Source organism: Rhinichthys klamathensis, unplaced genomic scaffold (assembly GCF_029890125.1).
Source record: "Rhinichthys klamathensis goyatoka isolate OS25496 unplaced genomic scaffold, OSU_Roscu_1.1 h1tg000056l_1, whole genome shotgun sequence".
NCBI classification, from domain to species: domain Eukaryota; kingdom Metazoa; phylum Chordata; class Actinopteri; order Cypriniformes; family Leuciscidae; genus Rhinichthys; species Rhinichthys klamathensis.
The window spans coordinates 3,381,370-3,405,707 of record NW_026606601.1 but is presented as its reverse complement, the minus strand read 5'-3'; the positions used below and the strand labels follow the sequence as shown (position 1 = coordinate 3,405,707).

The window sequence follows — 24,338 nt, the reverse complement described above, 5'->3', positions numbered from 1 at the left end:
GTCATACTTGGGCATTGTTTAAGTACTGAACTTAATTTGTTCCACAACTTCACTCCACATATCGAAACACAAAAACTTTTAATGTTGTGCGGACACATAATTGTTCAAAGTTGCTCTCACCCCTAATATTATATCTCCCTTCTCTATCTGGTATGTATAAAAGTAATTTGAAATGTTGATATAACCTTCATATATCAAAAAACAAAAAAGGGACATAAAACTGCCTGACATTGACAATATTCTATTAGTCTCATGATCTCGTGCACAGTTAGTCAGATCCTTATGGAAAATGCAGAGCAACAACAGCACCCAGACAGGCTTGCTGTCTTTGCATGACCCCCACACATTTTACCAAAAGAGAATTGCAAACATGAAAAGGAATTTAAATTACACCCAATAGTTTCTTTGATAGTAACTGGGAGTCCAGTCAAATGACACTTCCCTGAGTGCGTTTTTTCTAAACACGGTTTACCTATTCACCTGACCAATTGAGTCGCTCTGATCAAGACCACGACACGATTGGCCAATAATCGCGCAGTGCGATGAGCACCGATAAGCTCACAAATCACCGCACTGCACAGCCATTGGCCAGCCGCGGCGAGGGCTCGATCAGAGCGACTCAATTGGTCAGGTAAATAGCTGCAAGTTGGCAGGAAGAGCAGAGCTAGAGAGCGGAGATACATGATGATGTCAACACGGCAGTGAACCTTTCGGTCAGGCAAACGCAAGGCCTTTTTTTTAACCCATCGATTCCTTGATATTAACAGTAAAGGTCCGGTGGGATTGTACAAGTAATGTTCTGCTTGATCTCAGAGGTGGTCGTTGTGTCCGGTCTGTCCTTTAAGGCGCATTGCAGCTTTGCTCAAGGACTCTAGCGATCATCTGCAGCATCCGGAGGAGTCCAGATCCTACTGGTATGTAATTCACAACCATACCATTGATAAAACCTGTGTGTGGGGCATAGATGAGGCTATTTAAATACATTTGAACCACATACGTTGGAAGATGATACCGATTCTGTTATATTTATGTTTTAGGCCGAATGTTTGAATGTATTAAATGACATTTTTGGTCACTAAAAAGTTAACAACAACATGTGATGTGTGATTGTATAACTGATTATTTGTATAACCCGTTCAGACTTAAATTATGTTCCAAGGACACACAAATACGACAATGCTTGTTTCTCTCTAAATACAATAACAATATACAGTTTTTTAAATATTTATTTCAATATATTTAGCAGTTAACAGTGGGTCTGAGCCAGATGATTGTTTTAGATGACATTTAGATGATTGTACAAATGGATTTGATATAGGCTGTTTTGATAAAACTTTAATGAATTTTAGTGTTGTTTACTAAAATATTATTACTGTAAACACATGAATCACTGTTAGATTATTAAAAACTATATGGCAAACAAAGAAATGAATAATAAACACTTCAGGCTAAGCATTTACACTTATTGTACACTTAGTCCCATAGATTGACTTTTAGTGCTGTATTTTGAACCTGTAGGCTAATATTTAAAATGATGTAATAATTTTTTCAGCCTTGTGTCACTGGCTGCCATGCTTTTAATTTCAGAGGGCTATTATTATTTGTCTGTTGTTGTTGACAAAAACCAACAATCACTCATAAATTGATTTATCTGCATCCAATCTAATACTCTTGTGATTTGGCTGGCAAAAACCCCCCAAAAAACAACAACATTACAAACAGAGAGAGTGATGTCCAGTGGAATCCACTCTGGGTCTGAATTGGTTTTATGTTAATAATAAAAAGAACATCATTCTGCATAATATAATCTATTTTTATGTCTTTTAAAGACACATGCACCCTAAAGTATTAACACAATGGCTTGGCCTTCAGCTACATTTTAAAGCATTTTTCAATATGCCTTCTCTGGATACCTTTGCGCCACACACACATTGGCACTATTCCACCTGGCATAACATCAGTTTTAACTCTCATGCACAAAGTGAATTGATCAAATGCCAGTAGGGCACACCTATAAACTAGCAGTATGAAGTGTGCAATCTCAACCCCCCCCCCCCAAAAACACAGATGCACCAGTGTTGAGAGCAGGAAGCCGGCGTTCACTGAAAAACCACAGTCAAATGACACAGGAAGGATGGCGGCAATCACTGGGGCTTGATTTGCCACTGATGTAAACCTAGAGTAAATCTTTAATCAAAACAACTCGGGCCTTTTGTGCCCTAGACAAGGGGTTGTTTTCATCTCAGAGGAGCTGGATTGTGACCCTTGCCAAGGACTTGTATTCTGTGCAGCACAGAGATTTGCCCTGGTGAGATTAGACACCATCTGGCTAATTTGTCAGGATTGAGAGTGATGAGACGCATCTCGCACTGTCAGAACAAAAATAATGCTTATTGTGTTTAAACGCATGCATATGCTAGGAGTGCATATGTTCGTATATCTGTCCATATGTTTGTCCTCACTATGGGAACAGCGTGAGATATGCGTATCCTGGTGTTCAATGAGATTTTGAGTGTAGGTAAAATTGTGTGTCTGTGACAGTTTGGAGTGCGTTTTCAGTCGAGTGCGTTGAGAGTGTTGCACAACCTATTTAACAATGACCTTTCTGTTGTGTCCCGCTGCAGTCGACAGGCCGATCATAGTAAACTCTCTTGTTAATGCTCATTGAACGTGTACTACTTTGATCTCCGTTTAGTGAAATCACCTCTCATTTTCTCTCTTCCTCTCTCTTTGCATTAAGCTCTTTTCACAATGGCTATTTTAGGCCTGGCTGTGCGTACCTCTTCAGGGGACTGTATACACTTAATTATCTGGCGCTGAATCTTGTAAGCTTCTTACCCGTTGGCAAGGGTTGGAGAGAGCAGGCGCGCTAACCGTTGCGTCCACGCAGCAGAGGAATGTTTTGGTCAGGCAGATTGCCCCTGTCTTGAGGTAAGGTGTTAATACTGAAGGTCTACAGCTTCTGTGTAATAAGGGGAGTATTTCACTGCTATTTTGTTGCAGCCACGTTGCATTTTTCAAATATATTAGTCATGGTTGACTCAAAGTGTTTCGAAGCCTCAGGATAAACCTTCACTTTTGGAGAAATTGAATGGGTTGTTGACAACATGTCCATGAACTTTTGTTACAGCATCAAGATTGTAGGTTAAAATTCATGTTTAAGGAAAAAAAATTATGAATTTGATTTTATGAGGAAATTTATGAGTCCCAGCCCCTGCTAAACAAGCAAACACTTTCTATTTGTTTATTTTAGGTGAAGTAAAGCATGTTAAACCAGAGGACATTTCTGACATCCACTGCCCAAATTTAAAGAAAAACAATGTACAGTTGAAGAGGAATCTATTAACATTTGACTAAAATTGAGATTAAAAAATGCTGAAATACATGACCAAAACCACCAAGTTGCATTCGTTGACATGTAGCCAATTCTCACATGCATAACTGGGTCATTCTATAATTTAGGTTAAATTTCATGTCCATTGATGATAATATTTTTTTTAACAAGTTTCTTCAGAAATATGATTTCAAGTCAAATATTAGATTATATCAAATTATATCAAAATACAAATACCTTATAAAAGTAGAATAAATTTAATTTTCTTTCAAATAAGAAAATATTTTATTTTATTGATGTCTGCAAAAAATTGATGTTACTAACCAAATACCCCCTGAAAAAAGGTTTATCCCAAAACCATGTTACCTTACCAAGCATCATGTGATGTCATTATGTGGAAAAATTGTGAAATTTTCAGCTATGTTACTTGTGTCAACTGTTTTGACAGAATTTTTTACTTTATTTTTTACATTTTAAATGCCAGAACCTCTTGTAAATTATTTTATTTAGTTGTCTGTTCAGAATCGTGATCTCTATTTGAAAAAAAAATGAAAAAATTGTGATTCTCAATTTATCCATAATCACGCAGCTCTAATAAAAATGTTCTTGTCCTTCGTGACCCTGCAGATAATTTTACACAAATTTCTGCAAAAAAATACAATTCTTAGAAGTCTTTCAAAAATTGTCACTAACTTTTTTTTTTGTCTATCTGCCGTACAGTGTAGGACTTAATCAGTGTGTGTAGTCAGGGCCGCATTAAGAGCTCACTGGGCCCCGGGGCTATGAGTTACTGCAGGGCCCCCCCACCACCACTTTAGGTCACCAACTACATGAGCTAAATGTTCTATCATTATACGAGTCATTTTATTCATCTATGATATACTTCACAGTTAAGTTATATTACTTTTAATACGATTTTTTATCATATCAAAATTCTATGCCACTAAAATTTCATAATTCTTGAGACCAATTTCAATATCACAAAAAATAATAGCAGCTTAAGAAAAGAATCTCAAGCTTACTGATGACAAGAGTCACAAATAACAATAGAACAAAGGCACATAAGAAATCGACCAACTTGAAAAACTTAAAGCACTGAATAATATTATATTGTATAAAGTAATCAAATAAAATAATACATAGTTTTCACTATAAATTCAACATTCATTCTTATTAATTTTACAAAAGTGATTCAGTCAAGGGCAGTAAATTACTTTATTTCTGATGTTTGATTAACATCATTGACACAAATGGCGACAGCAGCTTTATTAGCAGCTTCTGTCACTTTAAGAACTCAGGGTCGGAACTCAAGTGCGCTGTGCAAAACCGTCTCAAGTTCACCATGGTCTCAAAACCAAGAGTTAAATAGAGTTTGATCAAACACAAAAAGCATCATACATCCATCAAGTTAATAATCAAACTTACGAAAATTTGTGGGGTCGATGATGACGCATGTGTTTTAAGAATAGTCTAGAATGAAGTGAAGAGTGGAGGCGATTATGGCAAGCCATTTTAGCATTTAACAGCTAGACTGGATATGTGTTGCAGATATCTGTAATTCAGTTTTGCCTAGTCAAAAAGAACATTTCAGATATCTGCAATTACATTCTTCCTATCCATAATTGTCATTTCAGATATCCACAAAGACATTCTTCCTAGGACAAATGACATCACTTTTGCCATTCATTTGTATGGGGTTTGTCATTACAGATATCTACGATTCAGTTGCAGATATCCACTATGTGAATTACGGATATCTGCAACTGAATTGTAGATATCTGTAATTCCAGTTTAAGATATCTACAATTTGATTATGACTAGTACTAACTCCAATTCAAGATATCTTTAATTCACCTCAATTCAAGATATCTACATGTTCCTTTTCAGATATCTTAAATTAAGTTTGGACTAGGCGAAAGTATGTTGTAGATATCTGTTACTGGAATTATAACTAGTCAAAATGGCATTGTAGATATCTCAAACTGGAGTTAGGGATAGTCATAATTTAATTGTAGATATCTATTATCAATTTATAGATATCTTAAAATGAATTTTGATTAGAGATATCTGAAATTTGAGATATCTGTAACTTTCATTCTGCCTATAGTCAAAATGTAATTACAGATATCTTGAATTAGAGTTTTGACTAGGCGAAATGACGTTGCAGATATCTGTATGCAAATTAGGCTCGGCCGCATCCCACTTTAGGCGGGAGCAGAGCGTGTTGTTGTTCAAATCATCAAATCACATAGCACCTGTTAACTGTTCACTTTTAATTAGCACCATGTCGAGGGTGAAGGAGTTTTTAATCGTCTTTTTAATGCTGTTAGCTCATCATAGATTTTTACTGTGGGAAAAAAAACTAATCTGAGAACTGTTTTTTCTCATCTAAGGAAGTTCAATCAATCAAATGTTATTGCACTTCCATGGCAAGAATTGCATGCATGTAAGCATCTTCATTAAAGTGAATTAGTGTGAATCTCTCTCAAGCATAAATCTTTCGTCAACAATAATCTACTAATTTTAAGCATGGTCATAAACAGAAATGCATGGCAAACATTGCATGTTGCCAATATTTTTGAGAGACCCCCAGGCTAATGCAAATGAATACAATTTGTGTGATGCTGGAAACATGTAAACATTTTCTGGTGTTTTTTTATTGTTTTTTTTTTTTTTTCGATTAAAGCCAATGCAGCTTCTTTCTTCTTCCAAATAAGGAAATTAACCCACTTCTTTTTTGATTATGGTGGGGAGGGGAAATTACATCATGCACAATAATTTGCACTAGTTATAATGACGTTTGAGATATCTTTAACTTTCATTCTGCCTAGGCAAAACTGAATTACAGATATCTGCAATTGTCATTTAAGATGTGTGACGAGTTGAATGTCGTTTTCAATGATGTCATTGCAGATATCTGTAATTCAGTTTTGCCTAGTCAAAACTGAATTACAGATATCTCTATCTGTCGTTTCGACTAGTCACAATTACGTTACAGATATCTTGAATGACAATTCCAACTATCCAAAATGTAATTACGACTAGTCAGAAAGAAGTTGTTGATATCTACAATGTTAATTCTGGATAGTCAAACTTAGCTTTTAAATGTTAAGAGGGCTTGCCATAGGGCGATTGATTGGTTGATGCGTATATTCTAATAAGGCGCATGCAGCCTACGTGCAGCAGCAGGTAGATCGTTCACAAGTTAAATATAGAATAAATGTATTTGTTAGCCTATATCAAATTAAAACGTGACGTTTCAATTTTATAGAATAAATGTATTTGTTATATCAAATTAAAACGTGACGTTTCAATTCACCATGCCCTGCTGCCCACGGGGGTTTGATTGACAGGCGACCTGGCCAATCATAACGCCGAATACGCAATTTTGTCCGACAATAAAGCTGTCAGGTGGACTTGAACTTGAAAACGGTATTGTTTAAATTACTTAAATGACAATGTTTGAAAGTTGAGACTTTGTTTCATATCAACAGTAAGCTGTTCTGAACTCTCTCTCGTAGTCACTCGGTGTAGTCTTTGCCCCGCGATGTATTTTTCACTGCGTGAGTGAGAACATGATCATGTGCGTGACTCGTGAGAGCCGCCTGGCTTGTCACACAGTAACTAAAAAAGGCGGGTCTTTGCAAACGGTCACTATAATATTAATGATAATGATTCCATGATAATGAATGGAATATTCGGCAAAGCGCCACTAAATAACAGGGCTAATTTGTGGGGGGCGTTGCGTGGCAAGGCTTTGGCAATCAGATGGCTAGTATCTACTCCACAGCCAATCACGGGCCCCCTCCTTGCTCGGGCCCCGGGGCTTTAGCCCCGCCTAGCCCTATTGTTAATGCGGCCGTGTGTGTAGTGGCATACAAATAGTTGTTTTATTAAGAAAGCATATTGTTTTTACACTTTTGCTAATGTCTCAACCTATATGAATTTATATATTTCTTATGTTAGTTGCAACATTCAGTGATGAACGGTGCCTGTACAAAGCTTTAAATGAAGCGAAAAATAGAGTACAACAATAGTGGTACAGTAATGCAGTTAGCCCTGCTTCCTCTAGGCTATCTTAGGTCATGTCTTCACAGCACAAGTAGGATTTTGTTTAGCGTGTAAAGCATCTGTTCTATTCACCTCCGATTCCCTCCCAAACCACCAGCACAGCACTGCTTTCTAATCAGAGCAGAGCACACTCCCCCTCACCGTCACACTGCCATATGCAGAGCCTGCCATTTTAAGAGCTGCACACAAACATGCATAAACACAGACGTCCTGTATTAGGCCTGCATGGGGCAACACCTGCGTGTGTTTGCACTATTAAGCTCTCAGTTTGGAACATGAGCCCACAGTTGTCGTAGTAACTGTGATGCTCTGTGTGTTGGGCAGGTGTGTGAGCTTTAATGGAGATTTTGAGCGGGATGTGTGCGTCTTCTTTTTATCTGCCGGCTGTTTGACCAGAGATCAAGAGGCATGGAGAATCTGAGCCACATCTCTCCTTGTCTACACTTGTGAGCTGGGTTTGAGTCAGGTGAGCCACAATGAACACTAAAATGGTTTTGTGGAGTAAATGAAAGTACTGGCGAATTTGCAGATTTTAAGACTATGGTAATACAATAACACAAATGAAAAAATGGGAATTATGGAATGATCAAATGATGTTGAGCAAATCAAACCATCTTATATTTCCAGGGTTTCTTTGAAGAAACTCAACCTTGCTTAAAAAAAACACTCTTAAATCAGATGGTTTTCTGGTCTTAGATGGTAAACGCTGGTCTACCAGCCAAGCCAGATGGTCTCCTAGCCCAACTAGCTAAAAAGTAGAGATGAAACGGAATGAAAAATTCATGTCACGATTAAAGTGACCAAAATGATCAGTTATCAATATTATCACGGTATCGTTAAAATGAGCTGGAAATGTTCAAAAAGTACTGAAACACACACTTAATTAATTTCACCAAGTTTTGTCGAAAACCAACAAATAAAATTAGCAGCACTATGCATTTTTTTGCATAAACATTTAAATAATAACATTAGCATTGACGTCCAGATTTTAAATGAACAAAAAAGTTGAAACCTCACATTCAGAATTTTATCCATTCAAACTCATCTTTGATCACCAAAAAGGAATACTTAAATGTTTCTCCTGTGAAACTTTTTATTAATGCCATCTTGTTACTAAACCCTTGCTTAATTTAGTATACGTGGATCCATGAATATGCAAATGAGCCCCGCCTCCACTCACTCATACACGGTCGTTCACAAGTCAATGTATCAGAATGGTAATGCGTTTTATGTATCGCTCTCTACAACGTCAGACACATAACGGTAATTAATATAATTAGCTTTTGGCTTGACTGTTATCAAACAGCTTCTAATGTGTTGCTAATGTTACACAAACCATGTTCCCGTTCGCCGTCTCAGAGTCAGACAGCTGCCTTCTAAAAATCAGTATCTTTAAAAACGCTTTGAACAACTTAGAACGTCATTGGAGAAAGGCATATAGTTCATCATAACATTGTAATATAGATCATATGCACAATTCACCCGTTATATAGCTATTTTATAGCAACAGAAAAATATATCAGGATAACCTGGCTACTCTTGAGATTCCCCAGCTTCGCAGCTGAGTAATGATGATATGCTAAAGCCCGCCGTCATGTTGACGTGATTGGTTACAAGGTAGTTTGTGACGTCAGAAACACTGGCGATTTCAAACCGCGTTTTTTAAACTGTCTCTTTTTTCACTGCAGTTTTAAGGAGAAAATACTCTGCAATGGTGTTGACTTATGAATTTGCACATGGTTTAAATTTGTAGAATGCACATTAGCTTATTTTCCATTAACCTGTTGAGCAGCATACAGGTTGAATGAAAATGTAACTCTCTGAAAATCCACTCTCTGCCAGTAGGTGGCACTTATGGAACAGCAGAAATAGAGCTGTTTCTCTGGTAACCTCTGTAAACAAAGCAGCGCTGCGAACACGGAGGTAAGAAGAAAACTTTTCCGAAGACCGCCAGTTTCCTTCAGAAATGCATTCATATAATTAATAAATTCCTACATTCATTTATCTTCAGCACTCTTGTAAAACCTCACAGCTTTCCGCCATGTTTTCACACCAAACGAAATACTGCGCCTGCGTGAGACTGTTGCTTATCTTCGCTTAATGCTGGACAGTATTGTTTTACCTTGAGTTTTTCAATTCGTGGTAATTAAAGGTACAATATGTAAGAATTTATCAAAATATCCAAAAACCACTTGCACAGTGTTAGCCTATATATTTCTTTCAATTGTGTACTTATATTATCCTAAATGTTTCCAAGAATTTGTAAATTCAGAGAAATTCATAATTTTAAAAAGTGCCCGTCCCTGTTCACTTGTCGCCTGTCAATGACATAATATCCGCGTTATCCCTGGTTTCCGCTTGTACTGCCATAGTAACCATGGTGACAGATGTGGACTGGACAACTGCGTAGCGTGTAACGTCTAGCGGCACACTGTTGTTGTTTCGTTCAAACATTATGGACCATGGCAAGCAGACTTTGGGACAAAAGGAGAACTAAAACGAGGATCAATATCAGTGTGGCGTTTTCGAGATGCCGAGAGCTTCACGTCTGCAACAAACTTCGACTTGACAGGGACGCTGCTCTTGCATGTTCTTTATTAGACAGCTGAGCAAATGCACATAAAACGAATCAATGTTATATAGCTCAACAGGAGGAAATGTTAGAATATGATCAGTATGCTATTCTAATGTTAATCTAGCTTACTGCTAGTCTCATACAGCCAACAAACTAACACATAGAATAACATTATAACTTTCAACATACTCAAATGCAGTTTAGTATGATAGTGTAGACCAAGTGAAACAACGCTGCGTTACCTCACAAGTTTAATTGAGCAAATAAACTGACCTGTGTGAGTAGTAATTCAGCACTTGCGGGTACGTTAGTTCGGTAGAATAAAATGTTCTCATTCCTTTAAATCCGCGGGACTCGCTTATGGCGCTGAAATCTGTCTATCATTAGCAATCACGCCCTGCTTCATACCACAGTCATGTTAAAAAACAAGTCCCATCATTCCGCTTATCACTGTGTCATCAACCTACGCCTTTGTTATTGTAAGAGGTTAGCGACCCCTAGCGGCGAAAAAAAATTACATATTGTTTTTTACTGATAATTAATTTATGAAACGGTAATATTGACTGTCGGCTAATACTATCATCAAGTCAGTAACTGTTTCATCCCTACTAAAAAGTGACCAAACCCCACGAAAACCAGGCGACTGACCAGCGTAACCAAGAAGGGAGACCAACTAAGACCAGCAAACCAGAAAAAAAAAATTCATTTGTACACTAGCTTCCAAAAGTTTGAAGTTGGTTAGAGATTCTCATGCTCACAAAGGCAGCATTTATTTGATAAAAAATACAGTATTGTCAAATAGTACAATTTAAAATTTGTCTATTTTGATATTATGTATAATGTAATTTATTCCTGTGATGGCAAAGCTGAAGCAGCCATTACTCCAGTATTCAGTGTCAAATGATCCTTCAGAAATAATTCTAAAACACATGTCTTCTTATTATCAAAGTTGAGAACAGTTGTGCTGCTTTATGTTTTTGTGGAAATCGTGATCATTTTTTTTCAGGATTCTTTGGTAAATAGTTAATTCAAAATAACAGCATTTATTTGAAATGGGACCTTTTATCCTTGCTTAATAAAAGTATTAATTTCTTTTAAAAAAAATAATGTTACTGACCCTAAACTTTTGAAAGGTAGTGTAGATATACTTTATATTTGTCTAAAAAAAAACTAATCGATGGTATTTAAACATAAATTTGACCTCAACCCCAACCATGAAACTGTTTTGCATTACTTAATGGAATAATGCAAAATATATTCATGGTCGATGAGAAAAAGAAATTGCCTGGCAAATTCTCTGATTTCAGTGACATTGACAGGTGTGGCAAATTAAATTTTGGGCCATGATTTTGCTTCAAGTGTGGTACTAATATGCATTTTCTTTACATGTATTCTTACTTTTTTCATATTTCCCTTATTTTCTCTGTCAGGAGGACCATGCTCAGCTCACAGCGTGTGGTGGAGGAATGGCTCTCTGAGTTCAAGGTGAGAAGTTTGACATCTTCCCAGGCTTTAATATGGTGTTTTTTATATAGCTCAGTCAAATTAAGTCCTCCCTTCCCAAGTGATCCGAGCGCAATGTCCCATTAACCACATTTGGAATCTCAGAACATAATGGAGGGATATTTCAGCCTAAAGTTAATTAAACTCCAGGCCGATTCAGGCTGCTTAGTCATGCCAAGCACCGTTTCTCCTCTTTAGACCTTACCTGAAGAGCAAATCCGCAGCTATTCTGGCAGTCTGCGTCTGAAGAAAGCTCTGGTACCTGCTCTCTATGCTGTTATTCAGGAGCAGCCCTGCAGTGAGGTACAATCATGAAGTGTTTGAAATGATTTCTGTTTTATTAAAAATGTTATGGTTATTTTCTTGTGTTGGGTGATGAGTTTTAATTTTGTATTGTCTTTAATATCTTGATCTGTTTTTTCATCCTTGTGTAAATTAATTCATGTCGCAAAGGAGTGTTCCCCTCAGTGCGTGTGTCCATCCCATACTGTCTCTAACACTTTAAATCACTTTCTTTTTTTTCTTCCTTGCTCTCTAGCTGCTGGCTCCGGTGTGTCATCAGTTGTTTGAGTTGTACCGGCACTCAGAGGAAGGTTTGCGTCAGTTTACCCTGCAGTTCCTTCCTGAACTCATCTGGGTGTACTTGCGTCATTCAGCCAGCAGAGAGCGTTACCGCAATGGCTGCGTGGAAGCCCTGCTACTGGGGATCTATAACCTGGTGAGAGATTGCTTAATGTGCTAGCATTACTTGTCATTTCCTGAAATTCAATATCTAAAGATGACATATGGTATGTGTACATCATCTGTTACAGGAAATTGTGGACAGTAAAGGAAATTCCAAGCTGCTGTCATTCACCATACCAACTCTCTCTAAGCCTTCAATATACCATGAGGTATGAAGTAAAATACAAACTATGGTCTGGGTCAAATTGACCCTAATTGATTTCAATACAATTCACCAAAAATCATATGAAATTTTTAACATTTACTCACACATTAACAAAAAAGGAGAAAATATGTATATTATATAACAGTATTACAACAAATTTTTTTTTTTTTTAAACTGTCTGCTCTGTGCTTTTCTTAAGCTCAAACAGTAGAGTATGGCGCTAACAATGGCAAAATCATGGGTTCGATCCCATAGAACTGAACATGCATGAACTGGTGAAAATGTGTGCCTTCGATGCAGCGAAATTATTTTGCATAAAAGTAGAGATGCACGGGTCAACCGGGCATAAATTGGAACCGGAAATGGGTCGATTGGACCCGCAACATAATATAAGAGCTAGTTTAATAGTTAAATAATAATACCTTAGCTTAGCTCTTTTAAGATGGTCCCCCACCCTTGTCAAGCTGGTATCTATCTGGATTAGCTGTGAGGCCAGTTCGTTCATCTGAAAAGTGCCCAAACCTCCTCTAAAACTAGTCAATAGACCAGGCAAACCAGTTTAGACTGGTTAAGATGTTTTTTCAGCAGGATACACTCCATCTGACACTTGTTTACATGCTCTGCCAATGAAAATAAGTCCAATTCCACAAGTCATATTATCTAGAATGCTTCCATTGAACTTAAGGCTGTAAAAAACTTTTTTAATTTGTAGGGCTTAAACGAATGACTAATTAAAGTTGGATACTTTTATGTTTAATGCAGCCATCCAGCCTGGGGTCCATGGCGTTAACCGAGGGAGCCCTGAACCAGCACGACCTCATCCGGGTGGTGTACAGCGGCCTGCTGTCTCAGAGAGAGACGTTCACCTCACAGAACAGGTGCTTTTTTTCTTGTCAGACTGGGGTTTTGTACTTATTCCTCCTTGTGGAGGAAGTAGGTTTGATGTGTGGAATATTCCTGGGCTTCTGATTAATTGCGCTATCGCCCGCTGGACTGTTTTATTGCCATGACTCAGCTGTTACTTTTTCCTGCTGGCTGTAATGGTATCTCAGCATTTTATTTCATTAAACCACTGCTGGAGCATTGACAGCGAGATCTGTGCATATGTAGTGTGATTTGTTATTACCCATTCCACTGGCTAGATACACAGCGACAGTCACTGACTCATAATGTACCGCTGTCTGATTTGTCGATGTAAAATTATGCAGATGTCAGAGGGGGTTATGTGTGTGTGTTTGTGTCTCTTGCAGGTTTGAGGTGCTGTCTTTTCTAATGCTCTGCTACAACTCAGCCGTGGTCTTTATGCCTGCGTCCTCCCATCAATCGGCTTGCAGAATGAGCACGCGGTAAGGGGGGCGCATGAGTTCCTTTTTCTGCTAACGATCCGGGAACATCTCGGCCTGTCTGTCTCTCTCTCTCTCTCTCTGAAATGTCTTGCTGGAACAAGCAGAGATGGAATGATTAAATGGATTAAAGGGAATATTGATTTTGAGAGAGAGAGCAAAGGATTTCTGTGGTGGGTCATAGCATTAGCATAAAGACCTCCGAATAAACATGTCATTAGAAATTCTCTATTCTCTCTCTTTATGCAGGCTGTGTGTGAGCGGTTACCCGCGGCAGCAGCAAAAGCCGTGGAAGGAGCCGTATTACCGTATGCGATTGGAGCCGGAGTTTATGGTGCAGATGCTGACTGCTGTTTACCATGCCATGTAAGTTTTCTGAGCTGCGTCTCCATTATCCACCTTATTTTTCATTATCATTATTTTTCACCTTAATTATTAATAACCGACATTTTACAGAAATAGCATTTACAGAATAACATTAAAGAGTTAAAATATTAGTAATTTTAGCCTCACACTCATAGTTTTGATTAGAATACATCACATCCAGTCGGCCGGTCGCATACGGTCTAGCCGCAGAAGTTCAGAGATTTCAACGGATCCAAAGCTTAAATCGGATCCGAATTTTCCGCATACGCATATGATCGGAACTCCCCTCAGCTCCCGTACGACTCTCCATTGGAAATGAATGACTTCCGGTCCAACGGCTGTCGTTTGTCGTGTGCAGTGGAAAGGCGGCTTTAGGGTTTGCCATAATAGCTGGTTCAAGCGTAAAAAAATACCTGCAAGATTAAGTTGTGACCATAATTCGCACCAGAACTGAATGTGGATGTGGGGCACCTTATTATCTGCGCTGCAAGAAATGCGTCGGCTTTGGTTAAAAGCATCATTGTAATGTGTGAACACGCTGACAATGCAAGTTGCTTGTTATTTTTATGTTTTAGTCAAATAGTTAACTGTGTATCTGTCGCATTAACCATTCAATCACCATTTTGAGTTCTTTGCACGGCACGCACATGCTTAAAATGTGACACGATGCAGTACATGAGAAATGGTACACGTTAAATGACGTTATTAGGGTTCAAAAGGCAGCAGTAGTTTATGTATTTCTCTTGTGTGTATTTGAGCGACACATTTTTGAGAAACCGCCAAAATTCCCATACGTTTGCTCTTTCTACTTCGTTAATGGCAGACCAACGGAAGAGCATCCCTTTAATATTTGGCCAGTTCTTTACGATAGCAATGTTACAGTCACTGTAATTTCTTGAATAATAACATGTGGACATCAAAACACACAAACTCGTGAGGGTTTAAAAACTTTTATTTTGAAGTCGTGATAAATGAACAGTTTGCATATATAGAAGCATATTGATGTATTCTCCTGTGTGGCGTAGGTTTATAGATTATTTACGTTACAAATCTGGTGAAATGTACATTGCGTTCCCATATGAACGTCATAAGCAACCCTAACTCACAGCATATACAGATATGGCATTTGTTAAACGAGCTGCTGAGACACGCATATAAGACCGTCTACTCCGAGTCACAACACAAAATAATTGAAAATGTTCTCATAAGATGTCAGGCCACTTCTTCATTTCATCCCTCCACCGCGGGTGTGATAAATATTAACCATCACGGTGTTTAATAGTGTTTTGTGCGTGCTCCCATAACATGGCTTCTTACCAGCTAGCGAAACGGAAGTCTAACACATTAAAAGGAAGTACGTCATCGTATTTACTTCCGCGTTGCAAAATAAGGTGGATAGCACAAGTAGTTAATTGTTTTTTGTTCCATGCTGCTATTCTTCTCTAATAAGAGGGTTATTTGATATAGATGTTGCAGACTGATCTCATGAAATGGCATATGTATGACACGCCAATTCGTATTTTCATTTTTGGCGTGCTATCAACACGCATAATCGCTTTTCAGCGTGTTTATCAACGCCTTTGACTTAACATTATATTACTGTATTATGTATATATAAATATATGACCTACCCCAACCCCGTCCCTAAACCTACCCGTCACTGGGGTTAATACCATTTATGAGTCTTCTCCTACCATCCTAGGAAAAGAAATATCGCTCCACAGATGTAGATATAGATTTTGCTTCGTTTCGCTCGGACATTTAACGGCGTACACATACACGCGGAATCACTCGGACATTTAATGGCGTAGACATACACGCAAAAGATTTCGGCGTGGACATACACGCGGATAGCTCAAAATGCGTATAGATAACACGCCACTTGAATTGAAAGTGGCGTGTATGTTTACGCAAAGTCATGATGTCATGTTGGATGTTGCATAATTTCTGCTGAATGCTGAAAAATGCACTGTTTTACTGTGTTTTGATCAAATAAAGGCTGCCTTGGTGAGCATAAGAGACCTCTTTCAAAAACATTTAAAAGTCTTATCGACCCCAAACTATTAAATGGTTGTGTATTTCTGAGCAGCGCTCAGATCTATTTTCTTTTTGCATTAGTAAGAGAAGGAATGTATTATATATTTAATTCCTGTTAATTCTCAATTAACGGTTTGAGTGGTGTGCTAATGATCTCATCTGCATAATGATACTCTCTCATATCAACTCCAGTTATAATGGGCAGTGGGATCTGGGGAGGGAAGCTTTGGATGACATCCTCTACCGAGCACAGCTAGACCTCCATGCCCAGCCATTACTGGTAAGTCATCCGCTGTCTGCACACCATTGTATGATGTGAAATGCTCTTGTTACAGTACACTTACGGAAATATAAAGTGGGGTCTGAAAGTCTGAGACGTCTGATATTTTTTTTGTCAGTAATCAAATTAGCAAATTTCCAATCAAATTCAAACCAATTTCAAATCTCATGAACAGATGTTTTTGCTTCCATTAATCCACAAAATGCTCTTGTATCATTCTAAATTTATGCAAGAACATCATCATCATCAGAGCTGTGTTCGACTTCGAAATCGCCCCCTATACCCTCATTCACTATTCCCTATGTTACTCCACTAATATAGTCCACTTAAAGGAGTGAATGAAAGCGAATTCGAAAGGGCTGGCGCTTTTGCGAAATTTGTGCTTGCTTTTTAATTCTAGCAGTAATGAAAATATTTATCTTGAACTCTGTCATGGAACTAACTAGCATGTTTAAACCTTAATTAAACAATTTAATATTTTATAATTAAATTATAAAATATGGTACGTGAAATGTGGGTACGTGAAATGTGGGTACTGCGTAATATTGTATGATATTACGCAGTACCCACATTGGACTAGCCATTTGTAAATTGGATGGATGGATGATTCAGCTGTGAATTATGGGTTTTCTCTAGCCATTGAGTGTACATCAGTTGTACACTCGTTTTTGCGATGCATTATGGGATTGAATGAGTGCGCTTGATAATGTCCACTATGGTTTCGGACACCACTACAAATGACTGTCCCTTTAAATAGTGATGTAAAGGGTATAGGGGGTGATTTCGGACACAGCCTAGGTTTTACCCAAACTTGTGGAGTACAGCTCAAAGCGCTGCTGCCATTTGAAGCAAAATGAGCAAAAACAACAAATATGTCAAGTAATTAAATTATTAAAATTCATGACAATTTTTTAATTTAACTTGTTCTCTAATTGTTACCCTGAAAATATACTGTACTGTACTAGTGAAGTTGGAGTTGTGGTTTTTGCCACAAGAAAATGTCTTTCAAGAGCAACATTTAAATCGTAATTGTTAATGGAAATGTAATATTTCACTGCATTACGTTGACCCCTGATCCTCAGGTGGCAAATGCAATTAGTCGCTCACTTCCGTCCCGTCCTCCGGAGGGCTCGCGGAACCTTCTGGAGGTGGAAGTAACGCATACCGGGAGATGCATCTCACAGGCAGCTGTCACTGCCGCCTCCATTCGTCGGCTCCGCTGGAAACGAGAGGGTACGTGAAATATACACACATACCAATCTTTTTATTTTGATGGCTTTCTGCTTATTTATTTCCTTCATGATCATTAAAATCATAATGAGAATATTAACATGACATCCTCATCAGTCCCTTCATTGCATCCATTCAAGCTTCAGGAAATGGAGGCCATTTTTGTGTGTGAAATTTTCCCTCTGTCAGCATCATGTTTAGTTCGCTCACTGTCTTCATCTCAGATTGTTTTGATTTCACAACCATGGCTGAATTCTACGCCTCCATCATCCCCAGCCGATACACCCCCCCGGAGAGACCAGACAATCCTGTGGCATGCGGGCGGATAAAGTGCACCATTCACCTAACCTTGCAAGGTGGTAGGCAGGGCTCAGGAACATCTCACCATTACACGGTGTCACAGTGTTAGACAGTCCTTACACAAGCCCTGCCCTTGTTCACCATAGAAAGTGTTCATTATCATTAATATTTTCCATTATTATTATCAATATTAAAGTGACCCCATTGCATGGAAACTTCCTCCTGTCTGTTACTAGTGTCTCCACATACCTTGTGATCATTTGTGTTTAATCCTCTCATTTGTGATCAATTTCGTTTTAAGAGCCCTTTACAGTGCTTGCAAGGCAAGATGATCTTCTCTACACATTTCTGAAATTCATTTAGCTTGAGTTACTTAATGAACAGATTCATTCAAACATTGTTTGTGGACAATTTTGTAGTGCACTACACTGTCATCTTAAATTTCTTAAAAGGAAATTCCCCTGAGATTTATATTGATAAAATGTTATGCTTTCAAAATAGTAATAATATTTGCATACTGAATTGTGAGTGGCCTTCTTTTGGTGCATTCAAATCATGTTGGAATGATCGTACAGTGTTTCAAAATTGAGTACCACCACCTTGTCATAATTAATTACCAGTTAAATTTTTTAAATAAGTTGAAAGTTTTTCTGGGTTCTTTGATGAATAGAAAAAAAACAGCATTTATTTGAAATATAAATCATTTGTAATGTTATAAAAATCTTTACTGTTACTTTTGATCAATTTAATACATCCTTATTGAATAAGACTTAATTTCTTAGAACTTAAAGTTTTGAACGGTAGTGAAATTACGCATTGAATTGTGATTCTTGAATCATCTCATCAGAGTTCAACAACATTTTCCTCTGTGCTTGAGTTTCCCACATTCACATGTAGCAAATTAGCTCAAAAGATATATATATATATATACACTCACCGGCCACTTTATTAGGTACCCCATGCTAGTAACGGGTTGGACCCCCTTTTGCCTTCAGAACTGCCTCAATTCTTCGTGGCATAGATTCAACAAGGTGCTGGAAGCATTCCTCAGGGAGTTTGGTCCATATTGACATGATGGCATCACACAGTTGCCGCAGATTTGTCGGCTGCACATCCATGATGCGAATCTCCCGTTCCACCACATCCCAAAGATGCTCTATTGGGTTGAGATCTGGTGACTGTGGAGGCCATTTTAGTACAGTGAACTCATTGTCATGTTCAAGAAACCAATTTGAAATGATTAGAGCTTTGTGACATGGTGGAAGTAGCCATCAGAGGATGGGTACATGGTGGCCATAAAGGGATGGACATGGTCAGAAACAATGCTCAGGTAGGCCGTGGCATTTAAACGATGCCCAATTGGCACTAAGGGGCCTAAAGTGTGCCAGGAAAACACCCCCCACACCATTACACCACCACCACCAGCCTGCACAGTGGTAACAAGGCATGATGGTTCCATGTTCTCATTCTGTTTACGCCAAATTCTGACTCTAACATCTGAATGTCTCAACAGAAATCGAGACTCATCAGACCAGGCAACATTTTTCCAGTCTTCAACTGTTCAATTTTGGTGAGCTCTTGCAAATTGTAGCCTCTTTTTCCTATTTGTAGTGGAGATGAGTGGTACCCGGTGGAGTCTTCTGCTGTTGTAGCCCATCCGCCTCAAGGTTGTGCGTGTTGTGGCTTCACAAATGCTTTGCTGCATACCTCGGTTGTAACGAGTGGTTATTTCAGTCACTGTTGCCCTTCTATCAGCTCGAACCAGTCTGGCCATTCTCCTCTGACCTCTGGCATCAACAAGGCATTTCCGCCCACAGAACTGCCGCTCACTGGATGTTTTTTCTTTTTCGGACCATTCTCTGTAAACCCTAGAGATGGTTGTGCGTGAAAATCCCAGTAGATTAGCAGTTTCTGAAATACTCAGACCAGCCCTTCTGGCACCAACAATCATGCCACGTTCAAAGTCACTCAAATCACCTTTCTTCCCCATACTGATGCTCGGTTTGAACTGCAGGAGATTGTCTTGACCATGTCTACATGCCTAAATGCACTGAGTTGCCGCCATGTGATTGGCTGCTTAGAAATTAAGTGTTAACGAGCAGTTGGACAGGTGTACCTAATAAAGTGGCCGGTGAGTGTATATACACACTCACCTAACGGATTATTAGGAACACCATACTAATACTGTGTTTGACCCCCTTTCGCCTTCAGAACTGCCTTAATTCTACGTGGCATTGATTCAACAAGGTGCTGAAAGCATTCTTTAGAAATGTTGGCCTATATTGATAGGATAGCATCTTGCAGTTGATGGAGATTTGTGGGATGCACATCCAGGGCACAAAGCTCCCGTTCCACCACATCCCAAAGATGTTCTATTGGGTTGAGATCTGGTGACTGTGGGGGCCATTTTAGTACAGTGAACTCATTGTCATGTTCAAGAAACCAATTTGAAATTATTCGAGCTTTGTGACATGATGCATTATCCTGCTGGAAGTAGCCATCAGAGGATGGGTACATGGTGGTCATAAAGGGATGGACATGGTCAGAAACAATGCTCAGGTAGGCCGTGGCATTTAAACGATGCAATTGGCACTAAGGGGCCTAAAGTGTGCCAGGAAAACATCCCCCTCACCATTACACCACCACCACCAGCCTGCACAGTGGTAACAAGGGATGATGGATCCATGTTCTCATTCTGTTTACGCCAAATTCTGACTCTACCATCTGAATGTCTCAACAGAAATCGAGACTCATCAGACCAGGCAACATTTTTCCAGTCTTCAACTGTCCAATTTTGGTGAGCTCTTGCAAATTGTAGCCTCTTTTTCCTATTTGTAGTGGAGATGAGTGGTACCCGGTTGTGTCTTCTGCTGTTGTAGCCCATCCGCCTCAAGGTTGTGCGTGTTGTGGCTTCACAAATGCTTTGCTGCATACCTCGGTTGTAACGAGTGGTTATTTCAGTCAAAGTTGCTCTTCTATCAGCTTGAATCAGTCGGCCCATTCTCCTCTGACCTCTAGCATCAACAAGGCATTTTCGCCCACAGGACTGCCGCATACTGGATGTTTTTCCCTTCTCACACCATTCTTTGTAAACCCTAGAAATGGTTGTGCGTGAAAATCCCAGTAACTGAGCAGATTGTGATATACTCAGACCGACCCGTCTGGCACCAACAACCATGCCACGCTCAAAATTGCTTAAATCCCCTTTCTTTCCCATTCTGACATTCAGTTTGGAGTTCAGGAGATTGTCTTGACCAGGACCACACCCCTAAATGCATTAAAGCAACTGCCATGTGATTGGTTGATTAGATAATTGCATTAATGAGAAATTGAAAAGGTGTTCCTAATAATCCTTTAGGTGAGTGTATATATACATAATTAATCATAACAAATTATTAATTAATTATAAATATTTGAATTAATTATAGAATTGACTAGCAGAATTAATAGTACAATTATTTAATCAGTTCATCCAATGAACGGAAAGCATAATCAATTACCAATTCTAGGAAATAAATTATCTTCCCGGCCAAGAAAGAGTAACCTTTTCCAACTAAAGTACTAGCAAGGTAATAGCATAGGTATCGCTAGATCAAGATGTTTAAGTGACTTTGATCTTTTTGTGAGTGGCAAACACAGAGACAATAAAACGTGGATATAATGGTCTAATAAACAAAACTATGGTAGGCTACACAGAAAGAGAGAGAGAGAAGAAAAGAGAATGGCAAGATTACGATCAGTTAACCACAACCTACAAGAAACATCAGAGAATCAGGGTCACAATAACTTAGAAACGCATCTAAAGACTGCGAACGGGTACTTGCATTGACTTCGGTTGCTGAACAAGTCCAGATGCAGGAGATTCTTGATGATTTTGCCAGGAGTGCGCTGAAGCGTTCGTTTGGGTTCTTGGGGTGGTCCACGTTGAAGCCAAAGAAATTGACTTGAAGGTGAAGTTGCCGCAAGGAGACAGGAAGATGTTGTCTCAAAGAGATTGAGCAAAGATCTGAACTAATCGGACACTCTTAAAGGTCCTATCACTTCACACCCATTTGGTGAGGTGACCAATCAAAGATGACCGGGAGAAAGTCTTTGTTCCATCTTATCCCCATTTGCATGTTCATGGTGGCATGGAGAATTTGTGCAGTCTTTACACAAAAGTATAGTAAAAATATTATGATGCAATTTATCATAACATATTGTACACCATTGATTTAAAAAAACAAAAAACAAAATAGGATTCTTTTGATTCCCAAGAAAGAGGGGATTTGAAAACTTTAAAGCAGTGATACATCATCTTTGGATTTCAACATTTGAAGTCACTCTAACATAACTAAAGAATCATTACTAGGTTAATAAAACATAGGGACATATATAAAACACAGGAGAAATACTAGAAACATTTGGGAAAGTTTGTGGGTAATTCAATGTCCTTGTGTGTTGGAAGTTTATCTCTATAGTCTTTGACCAAATGGGTAGTGCCGTCTGGTCTCCTATGCTGTCTTTGAGGGTTGCAGACACAGTCTCTTGCTGAGATCCTTCAGGGGAGCTGAGGTGATAGCGGTCTTTGAAGAGAACTGGTTTGAGGGCCGATGACAACAGGGGAGAGGGGGAAGGTTTTATGATGTCTAGAGCATTTTGATTAAGTCCATTCGTTAAACATTGGTATGAATATAAGTGAATGGAGCGAATGAAGACTGGTGTAATTGGAGCTTGACACTTCAAAGACGGTGCCATGTTGTTTTCTACTGGCTGTGAGCCTGTGTAGGAGAATTAACACAAGATGCGTGCTGAGTGTCAGATGCAGCATTTCACGGAGACCGATCCAAAAGCCAGAGCTTACCTCTAAGCTCACCTAACCCTATTCTTTTGCTGCCTTGCAAGCGCTAGTATTTCCTCCAAGATATTCAAAATCCAACATTCTGTTTTCTCTGCCTCATTTTCCCCTCGCTGTGTATTAGATGCCGACGGTGTGAGCTGTGGAGAGGACTCTTTTGACCCAGATGAAGGATTTTCCTCTGGGGCTTCCAGCAGCAGCCAGCCCAGCAGCGTGAAACGTGACTGGGTCATAACTGGCGTTCGACCTTCCCGAGATCCGGGAGCCAGGCTGAGGGAGAGCGCGTCGGCCGACACCAGAGCCGCGCTCCGAAGCCTCCACCAACGGCACCAGTCCCCTCCCCCTGCCGTCAGCCTCCGAACCACAGAGAGCAGCCGCAGCCCGAGTCCCAGCGCTACTCGACGCTTTCTGGACCCGCATTACATCTCTCCCTTTGCTGGTGCGCCACCCAAAACCAGCAGCACGTCTTCAAGCAAGTCTCTTGACTGTACTGGCCTCAACGGCTCATCGGGACCCACAGATAGCCTGTCGCTGGGTAGCCTCAGCGCAGACAGGGCTCACTATCTGTCAGCCATCAGTTTGCAAGAGGAACGTCTTGGGCAAGCGGCGCGCAGCCAGGATCTCCTTTCCCCCGGGAGTCCGTTCTCCTCTGGAAGCCCACTGTCCAAACAGTCTCGATCATCCAGTTTTAATATGCAGATTATTTCCCAGGTCTAGAATGATTTTGCTGGACTATGTGTGTGCATGAGTGAGAGAGAGAGAGAAAGCGTGAGAGAGAGAGAGAGAAGCAGAAATGTTAACGTGCATGCGTACAAGCATGTTGTCTTATGATGTGTGTGTGTGAATGTGTTCGAATGAGGGTGCGCTCATACACTTTTATTTGATCACTACATTATGCACTTGGGTTCGGTGTGGAGGAAATATTTGTTTTGCACAAAGGACATATTCAAGTGTACATGATCCGAGACTGTTTTAAATGTGCCATACAAACAAACAATAACAACATGGTGTTAGTAGGAACAAACATTACTGTATCAGAGCAATGAACTTCAAAAACCGACAATCATGGTCAGTGCATCGAGAAAGGCCTGATAGTGCATGATCCAAAGAGTCTTATCCAACCCAGCTGTACTGTAGGTCGTCCTGAAGAAATCCTCTTCCATGTCACCGTTTTCGGTTTGTGCTGATTGAGCTTACTGTTGCCTGTGCTGTCCACCCATCATAGAAAATACATTGTGTGTGGACTGCCTCAATGAAATGCTAAAAAAAACAGTATATGTTGTACTTTGGAACAGGTTTATATTTTAAATTGTGTATATTTGTGTAAATGATTATTGTACTATAGAAAGAGTATATGCTAACAGAATCTATATTGCTTGTACAGAGATAGAAAGCTATCTGCTGAATGGTGAATAAATGTGCTGTTCATGGGAGTGCAGTCTTGTTTTTTCATATAACATATTTTATATGGGGATCAATGCAGTAGACTGCATGTTAGGTTATCATATGGCAGACATTTTTTATTATTAATATGAGATACATACAGTGTATATATATAAATAAATAATACAAC

The 24,338-nt window shown here is 39.2% G+C and overlaps 1 protein-coding gene across 2 annotated transcripts; it reads left to right on the top strand.

Moving 5' to 3' along the window:
* Positions 1-610: 610 nt before the first annotated feature.
* Positions 611-24,198, top strand: LOC130083575 (hyccin 2). Of its 2 annotated transcripts, XM_056248655.1 has the most exons (14): positions 611-713; positions 814-914; positions 7,730-7,871; positions 11,411-11,465; positions 11,682-11,786; positions 12,022-12,201; positions 12,296-12,376; positions 13,135-13,250; positions 13,623-13,718; positions 13,965-14,081; positions 16,311-16,398; positions 17,481-17,631; positions 17,853-17,984; positions 22,890-24,198. In XM_056248655.1, exons 4-14 carry the CDS (start codon positions 11,418-11,420, stop codon positions 23,480-23,482), a joined length of 1,707 nt encoding a protein of 568 aa, XP_056104630.1. In that variant the 5' UTR covers positions 611-713; positions 814-914; positions 7,730-7,871; positions 11,411-11,417; the 3' UTR covers positions 23,483-24,198. The 2 variants fall into 2 exon arrangements, with proteins under 2 accessions (XP_056104630.1, XP_056104631.1); XM_056248656.1 differs by lacking the exon at positions 17,853-17,984 and having other exon boundaries at positions 614-914.
* Positions 24,199-24,338: the final 140 nt, after the last annotated feature.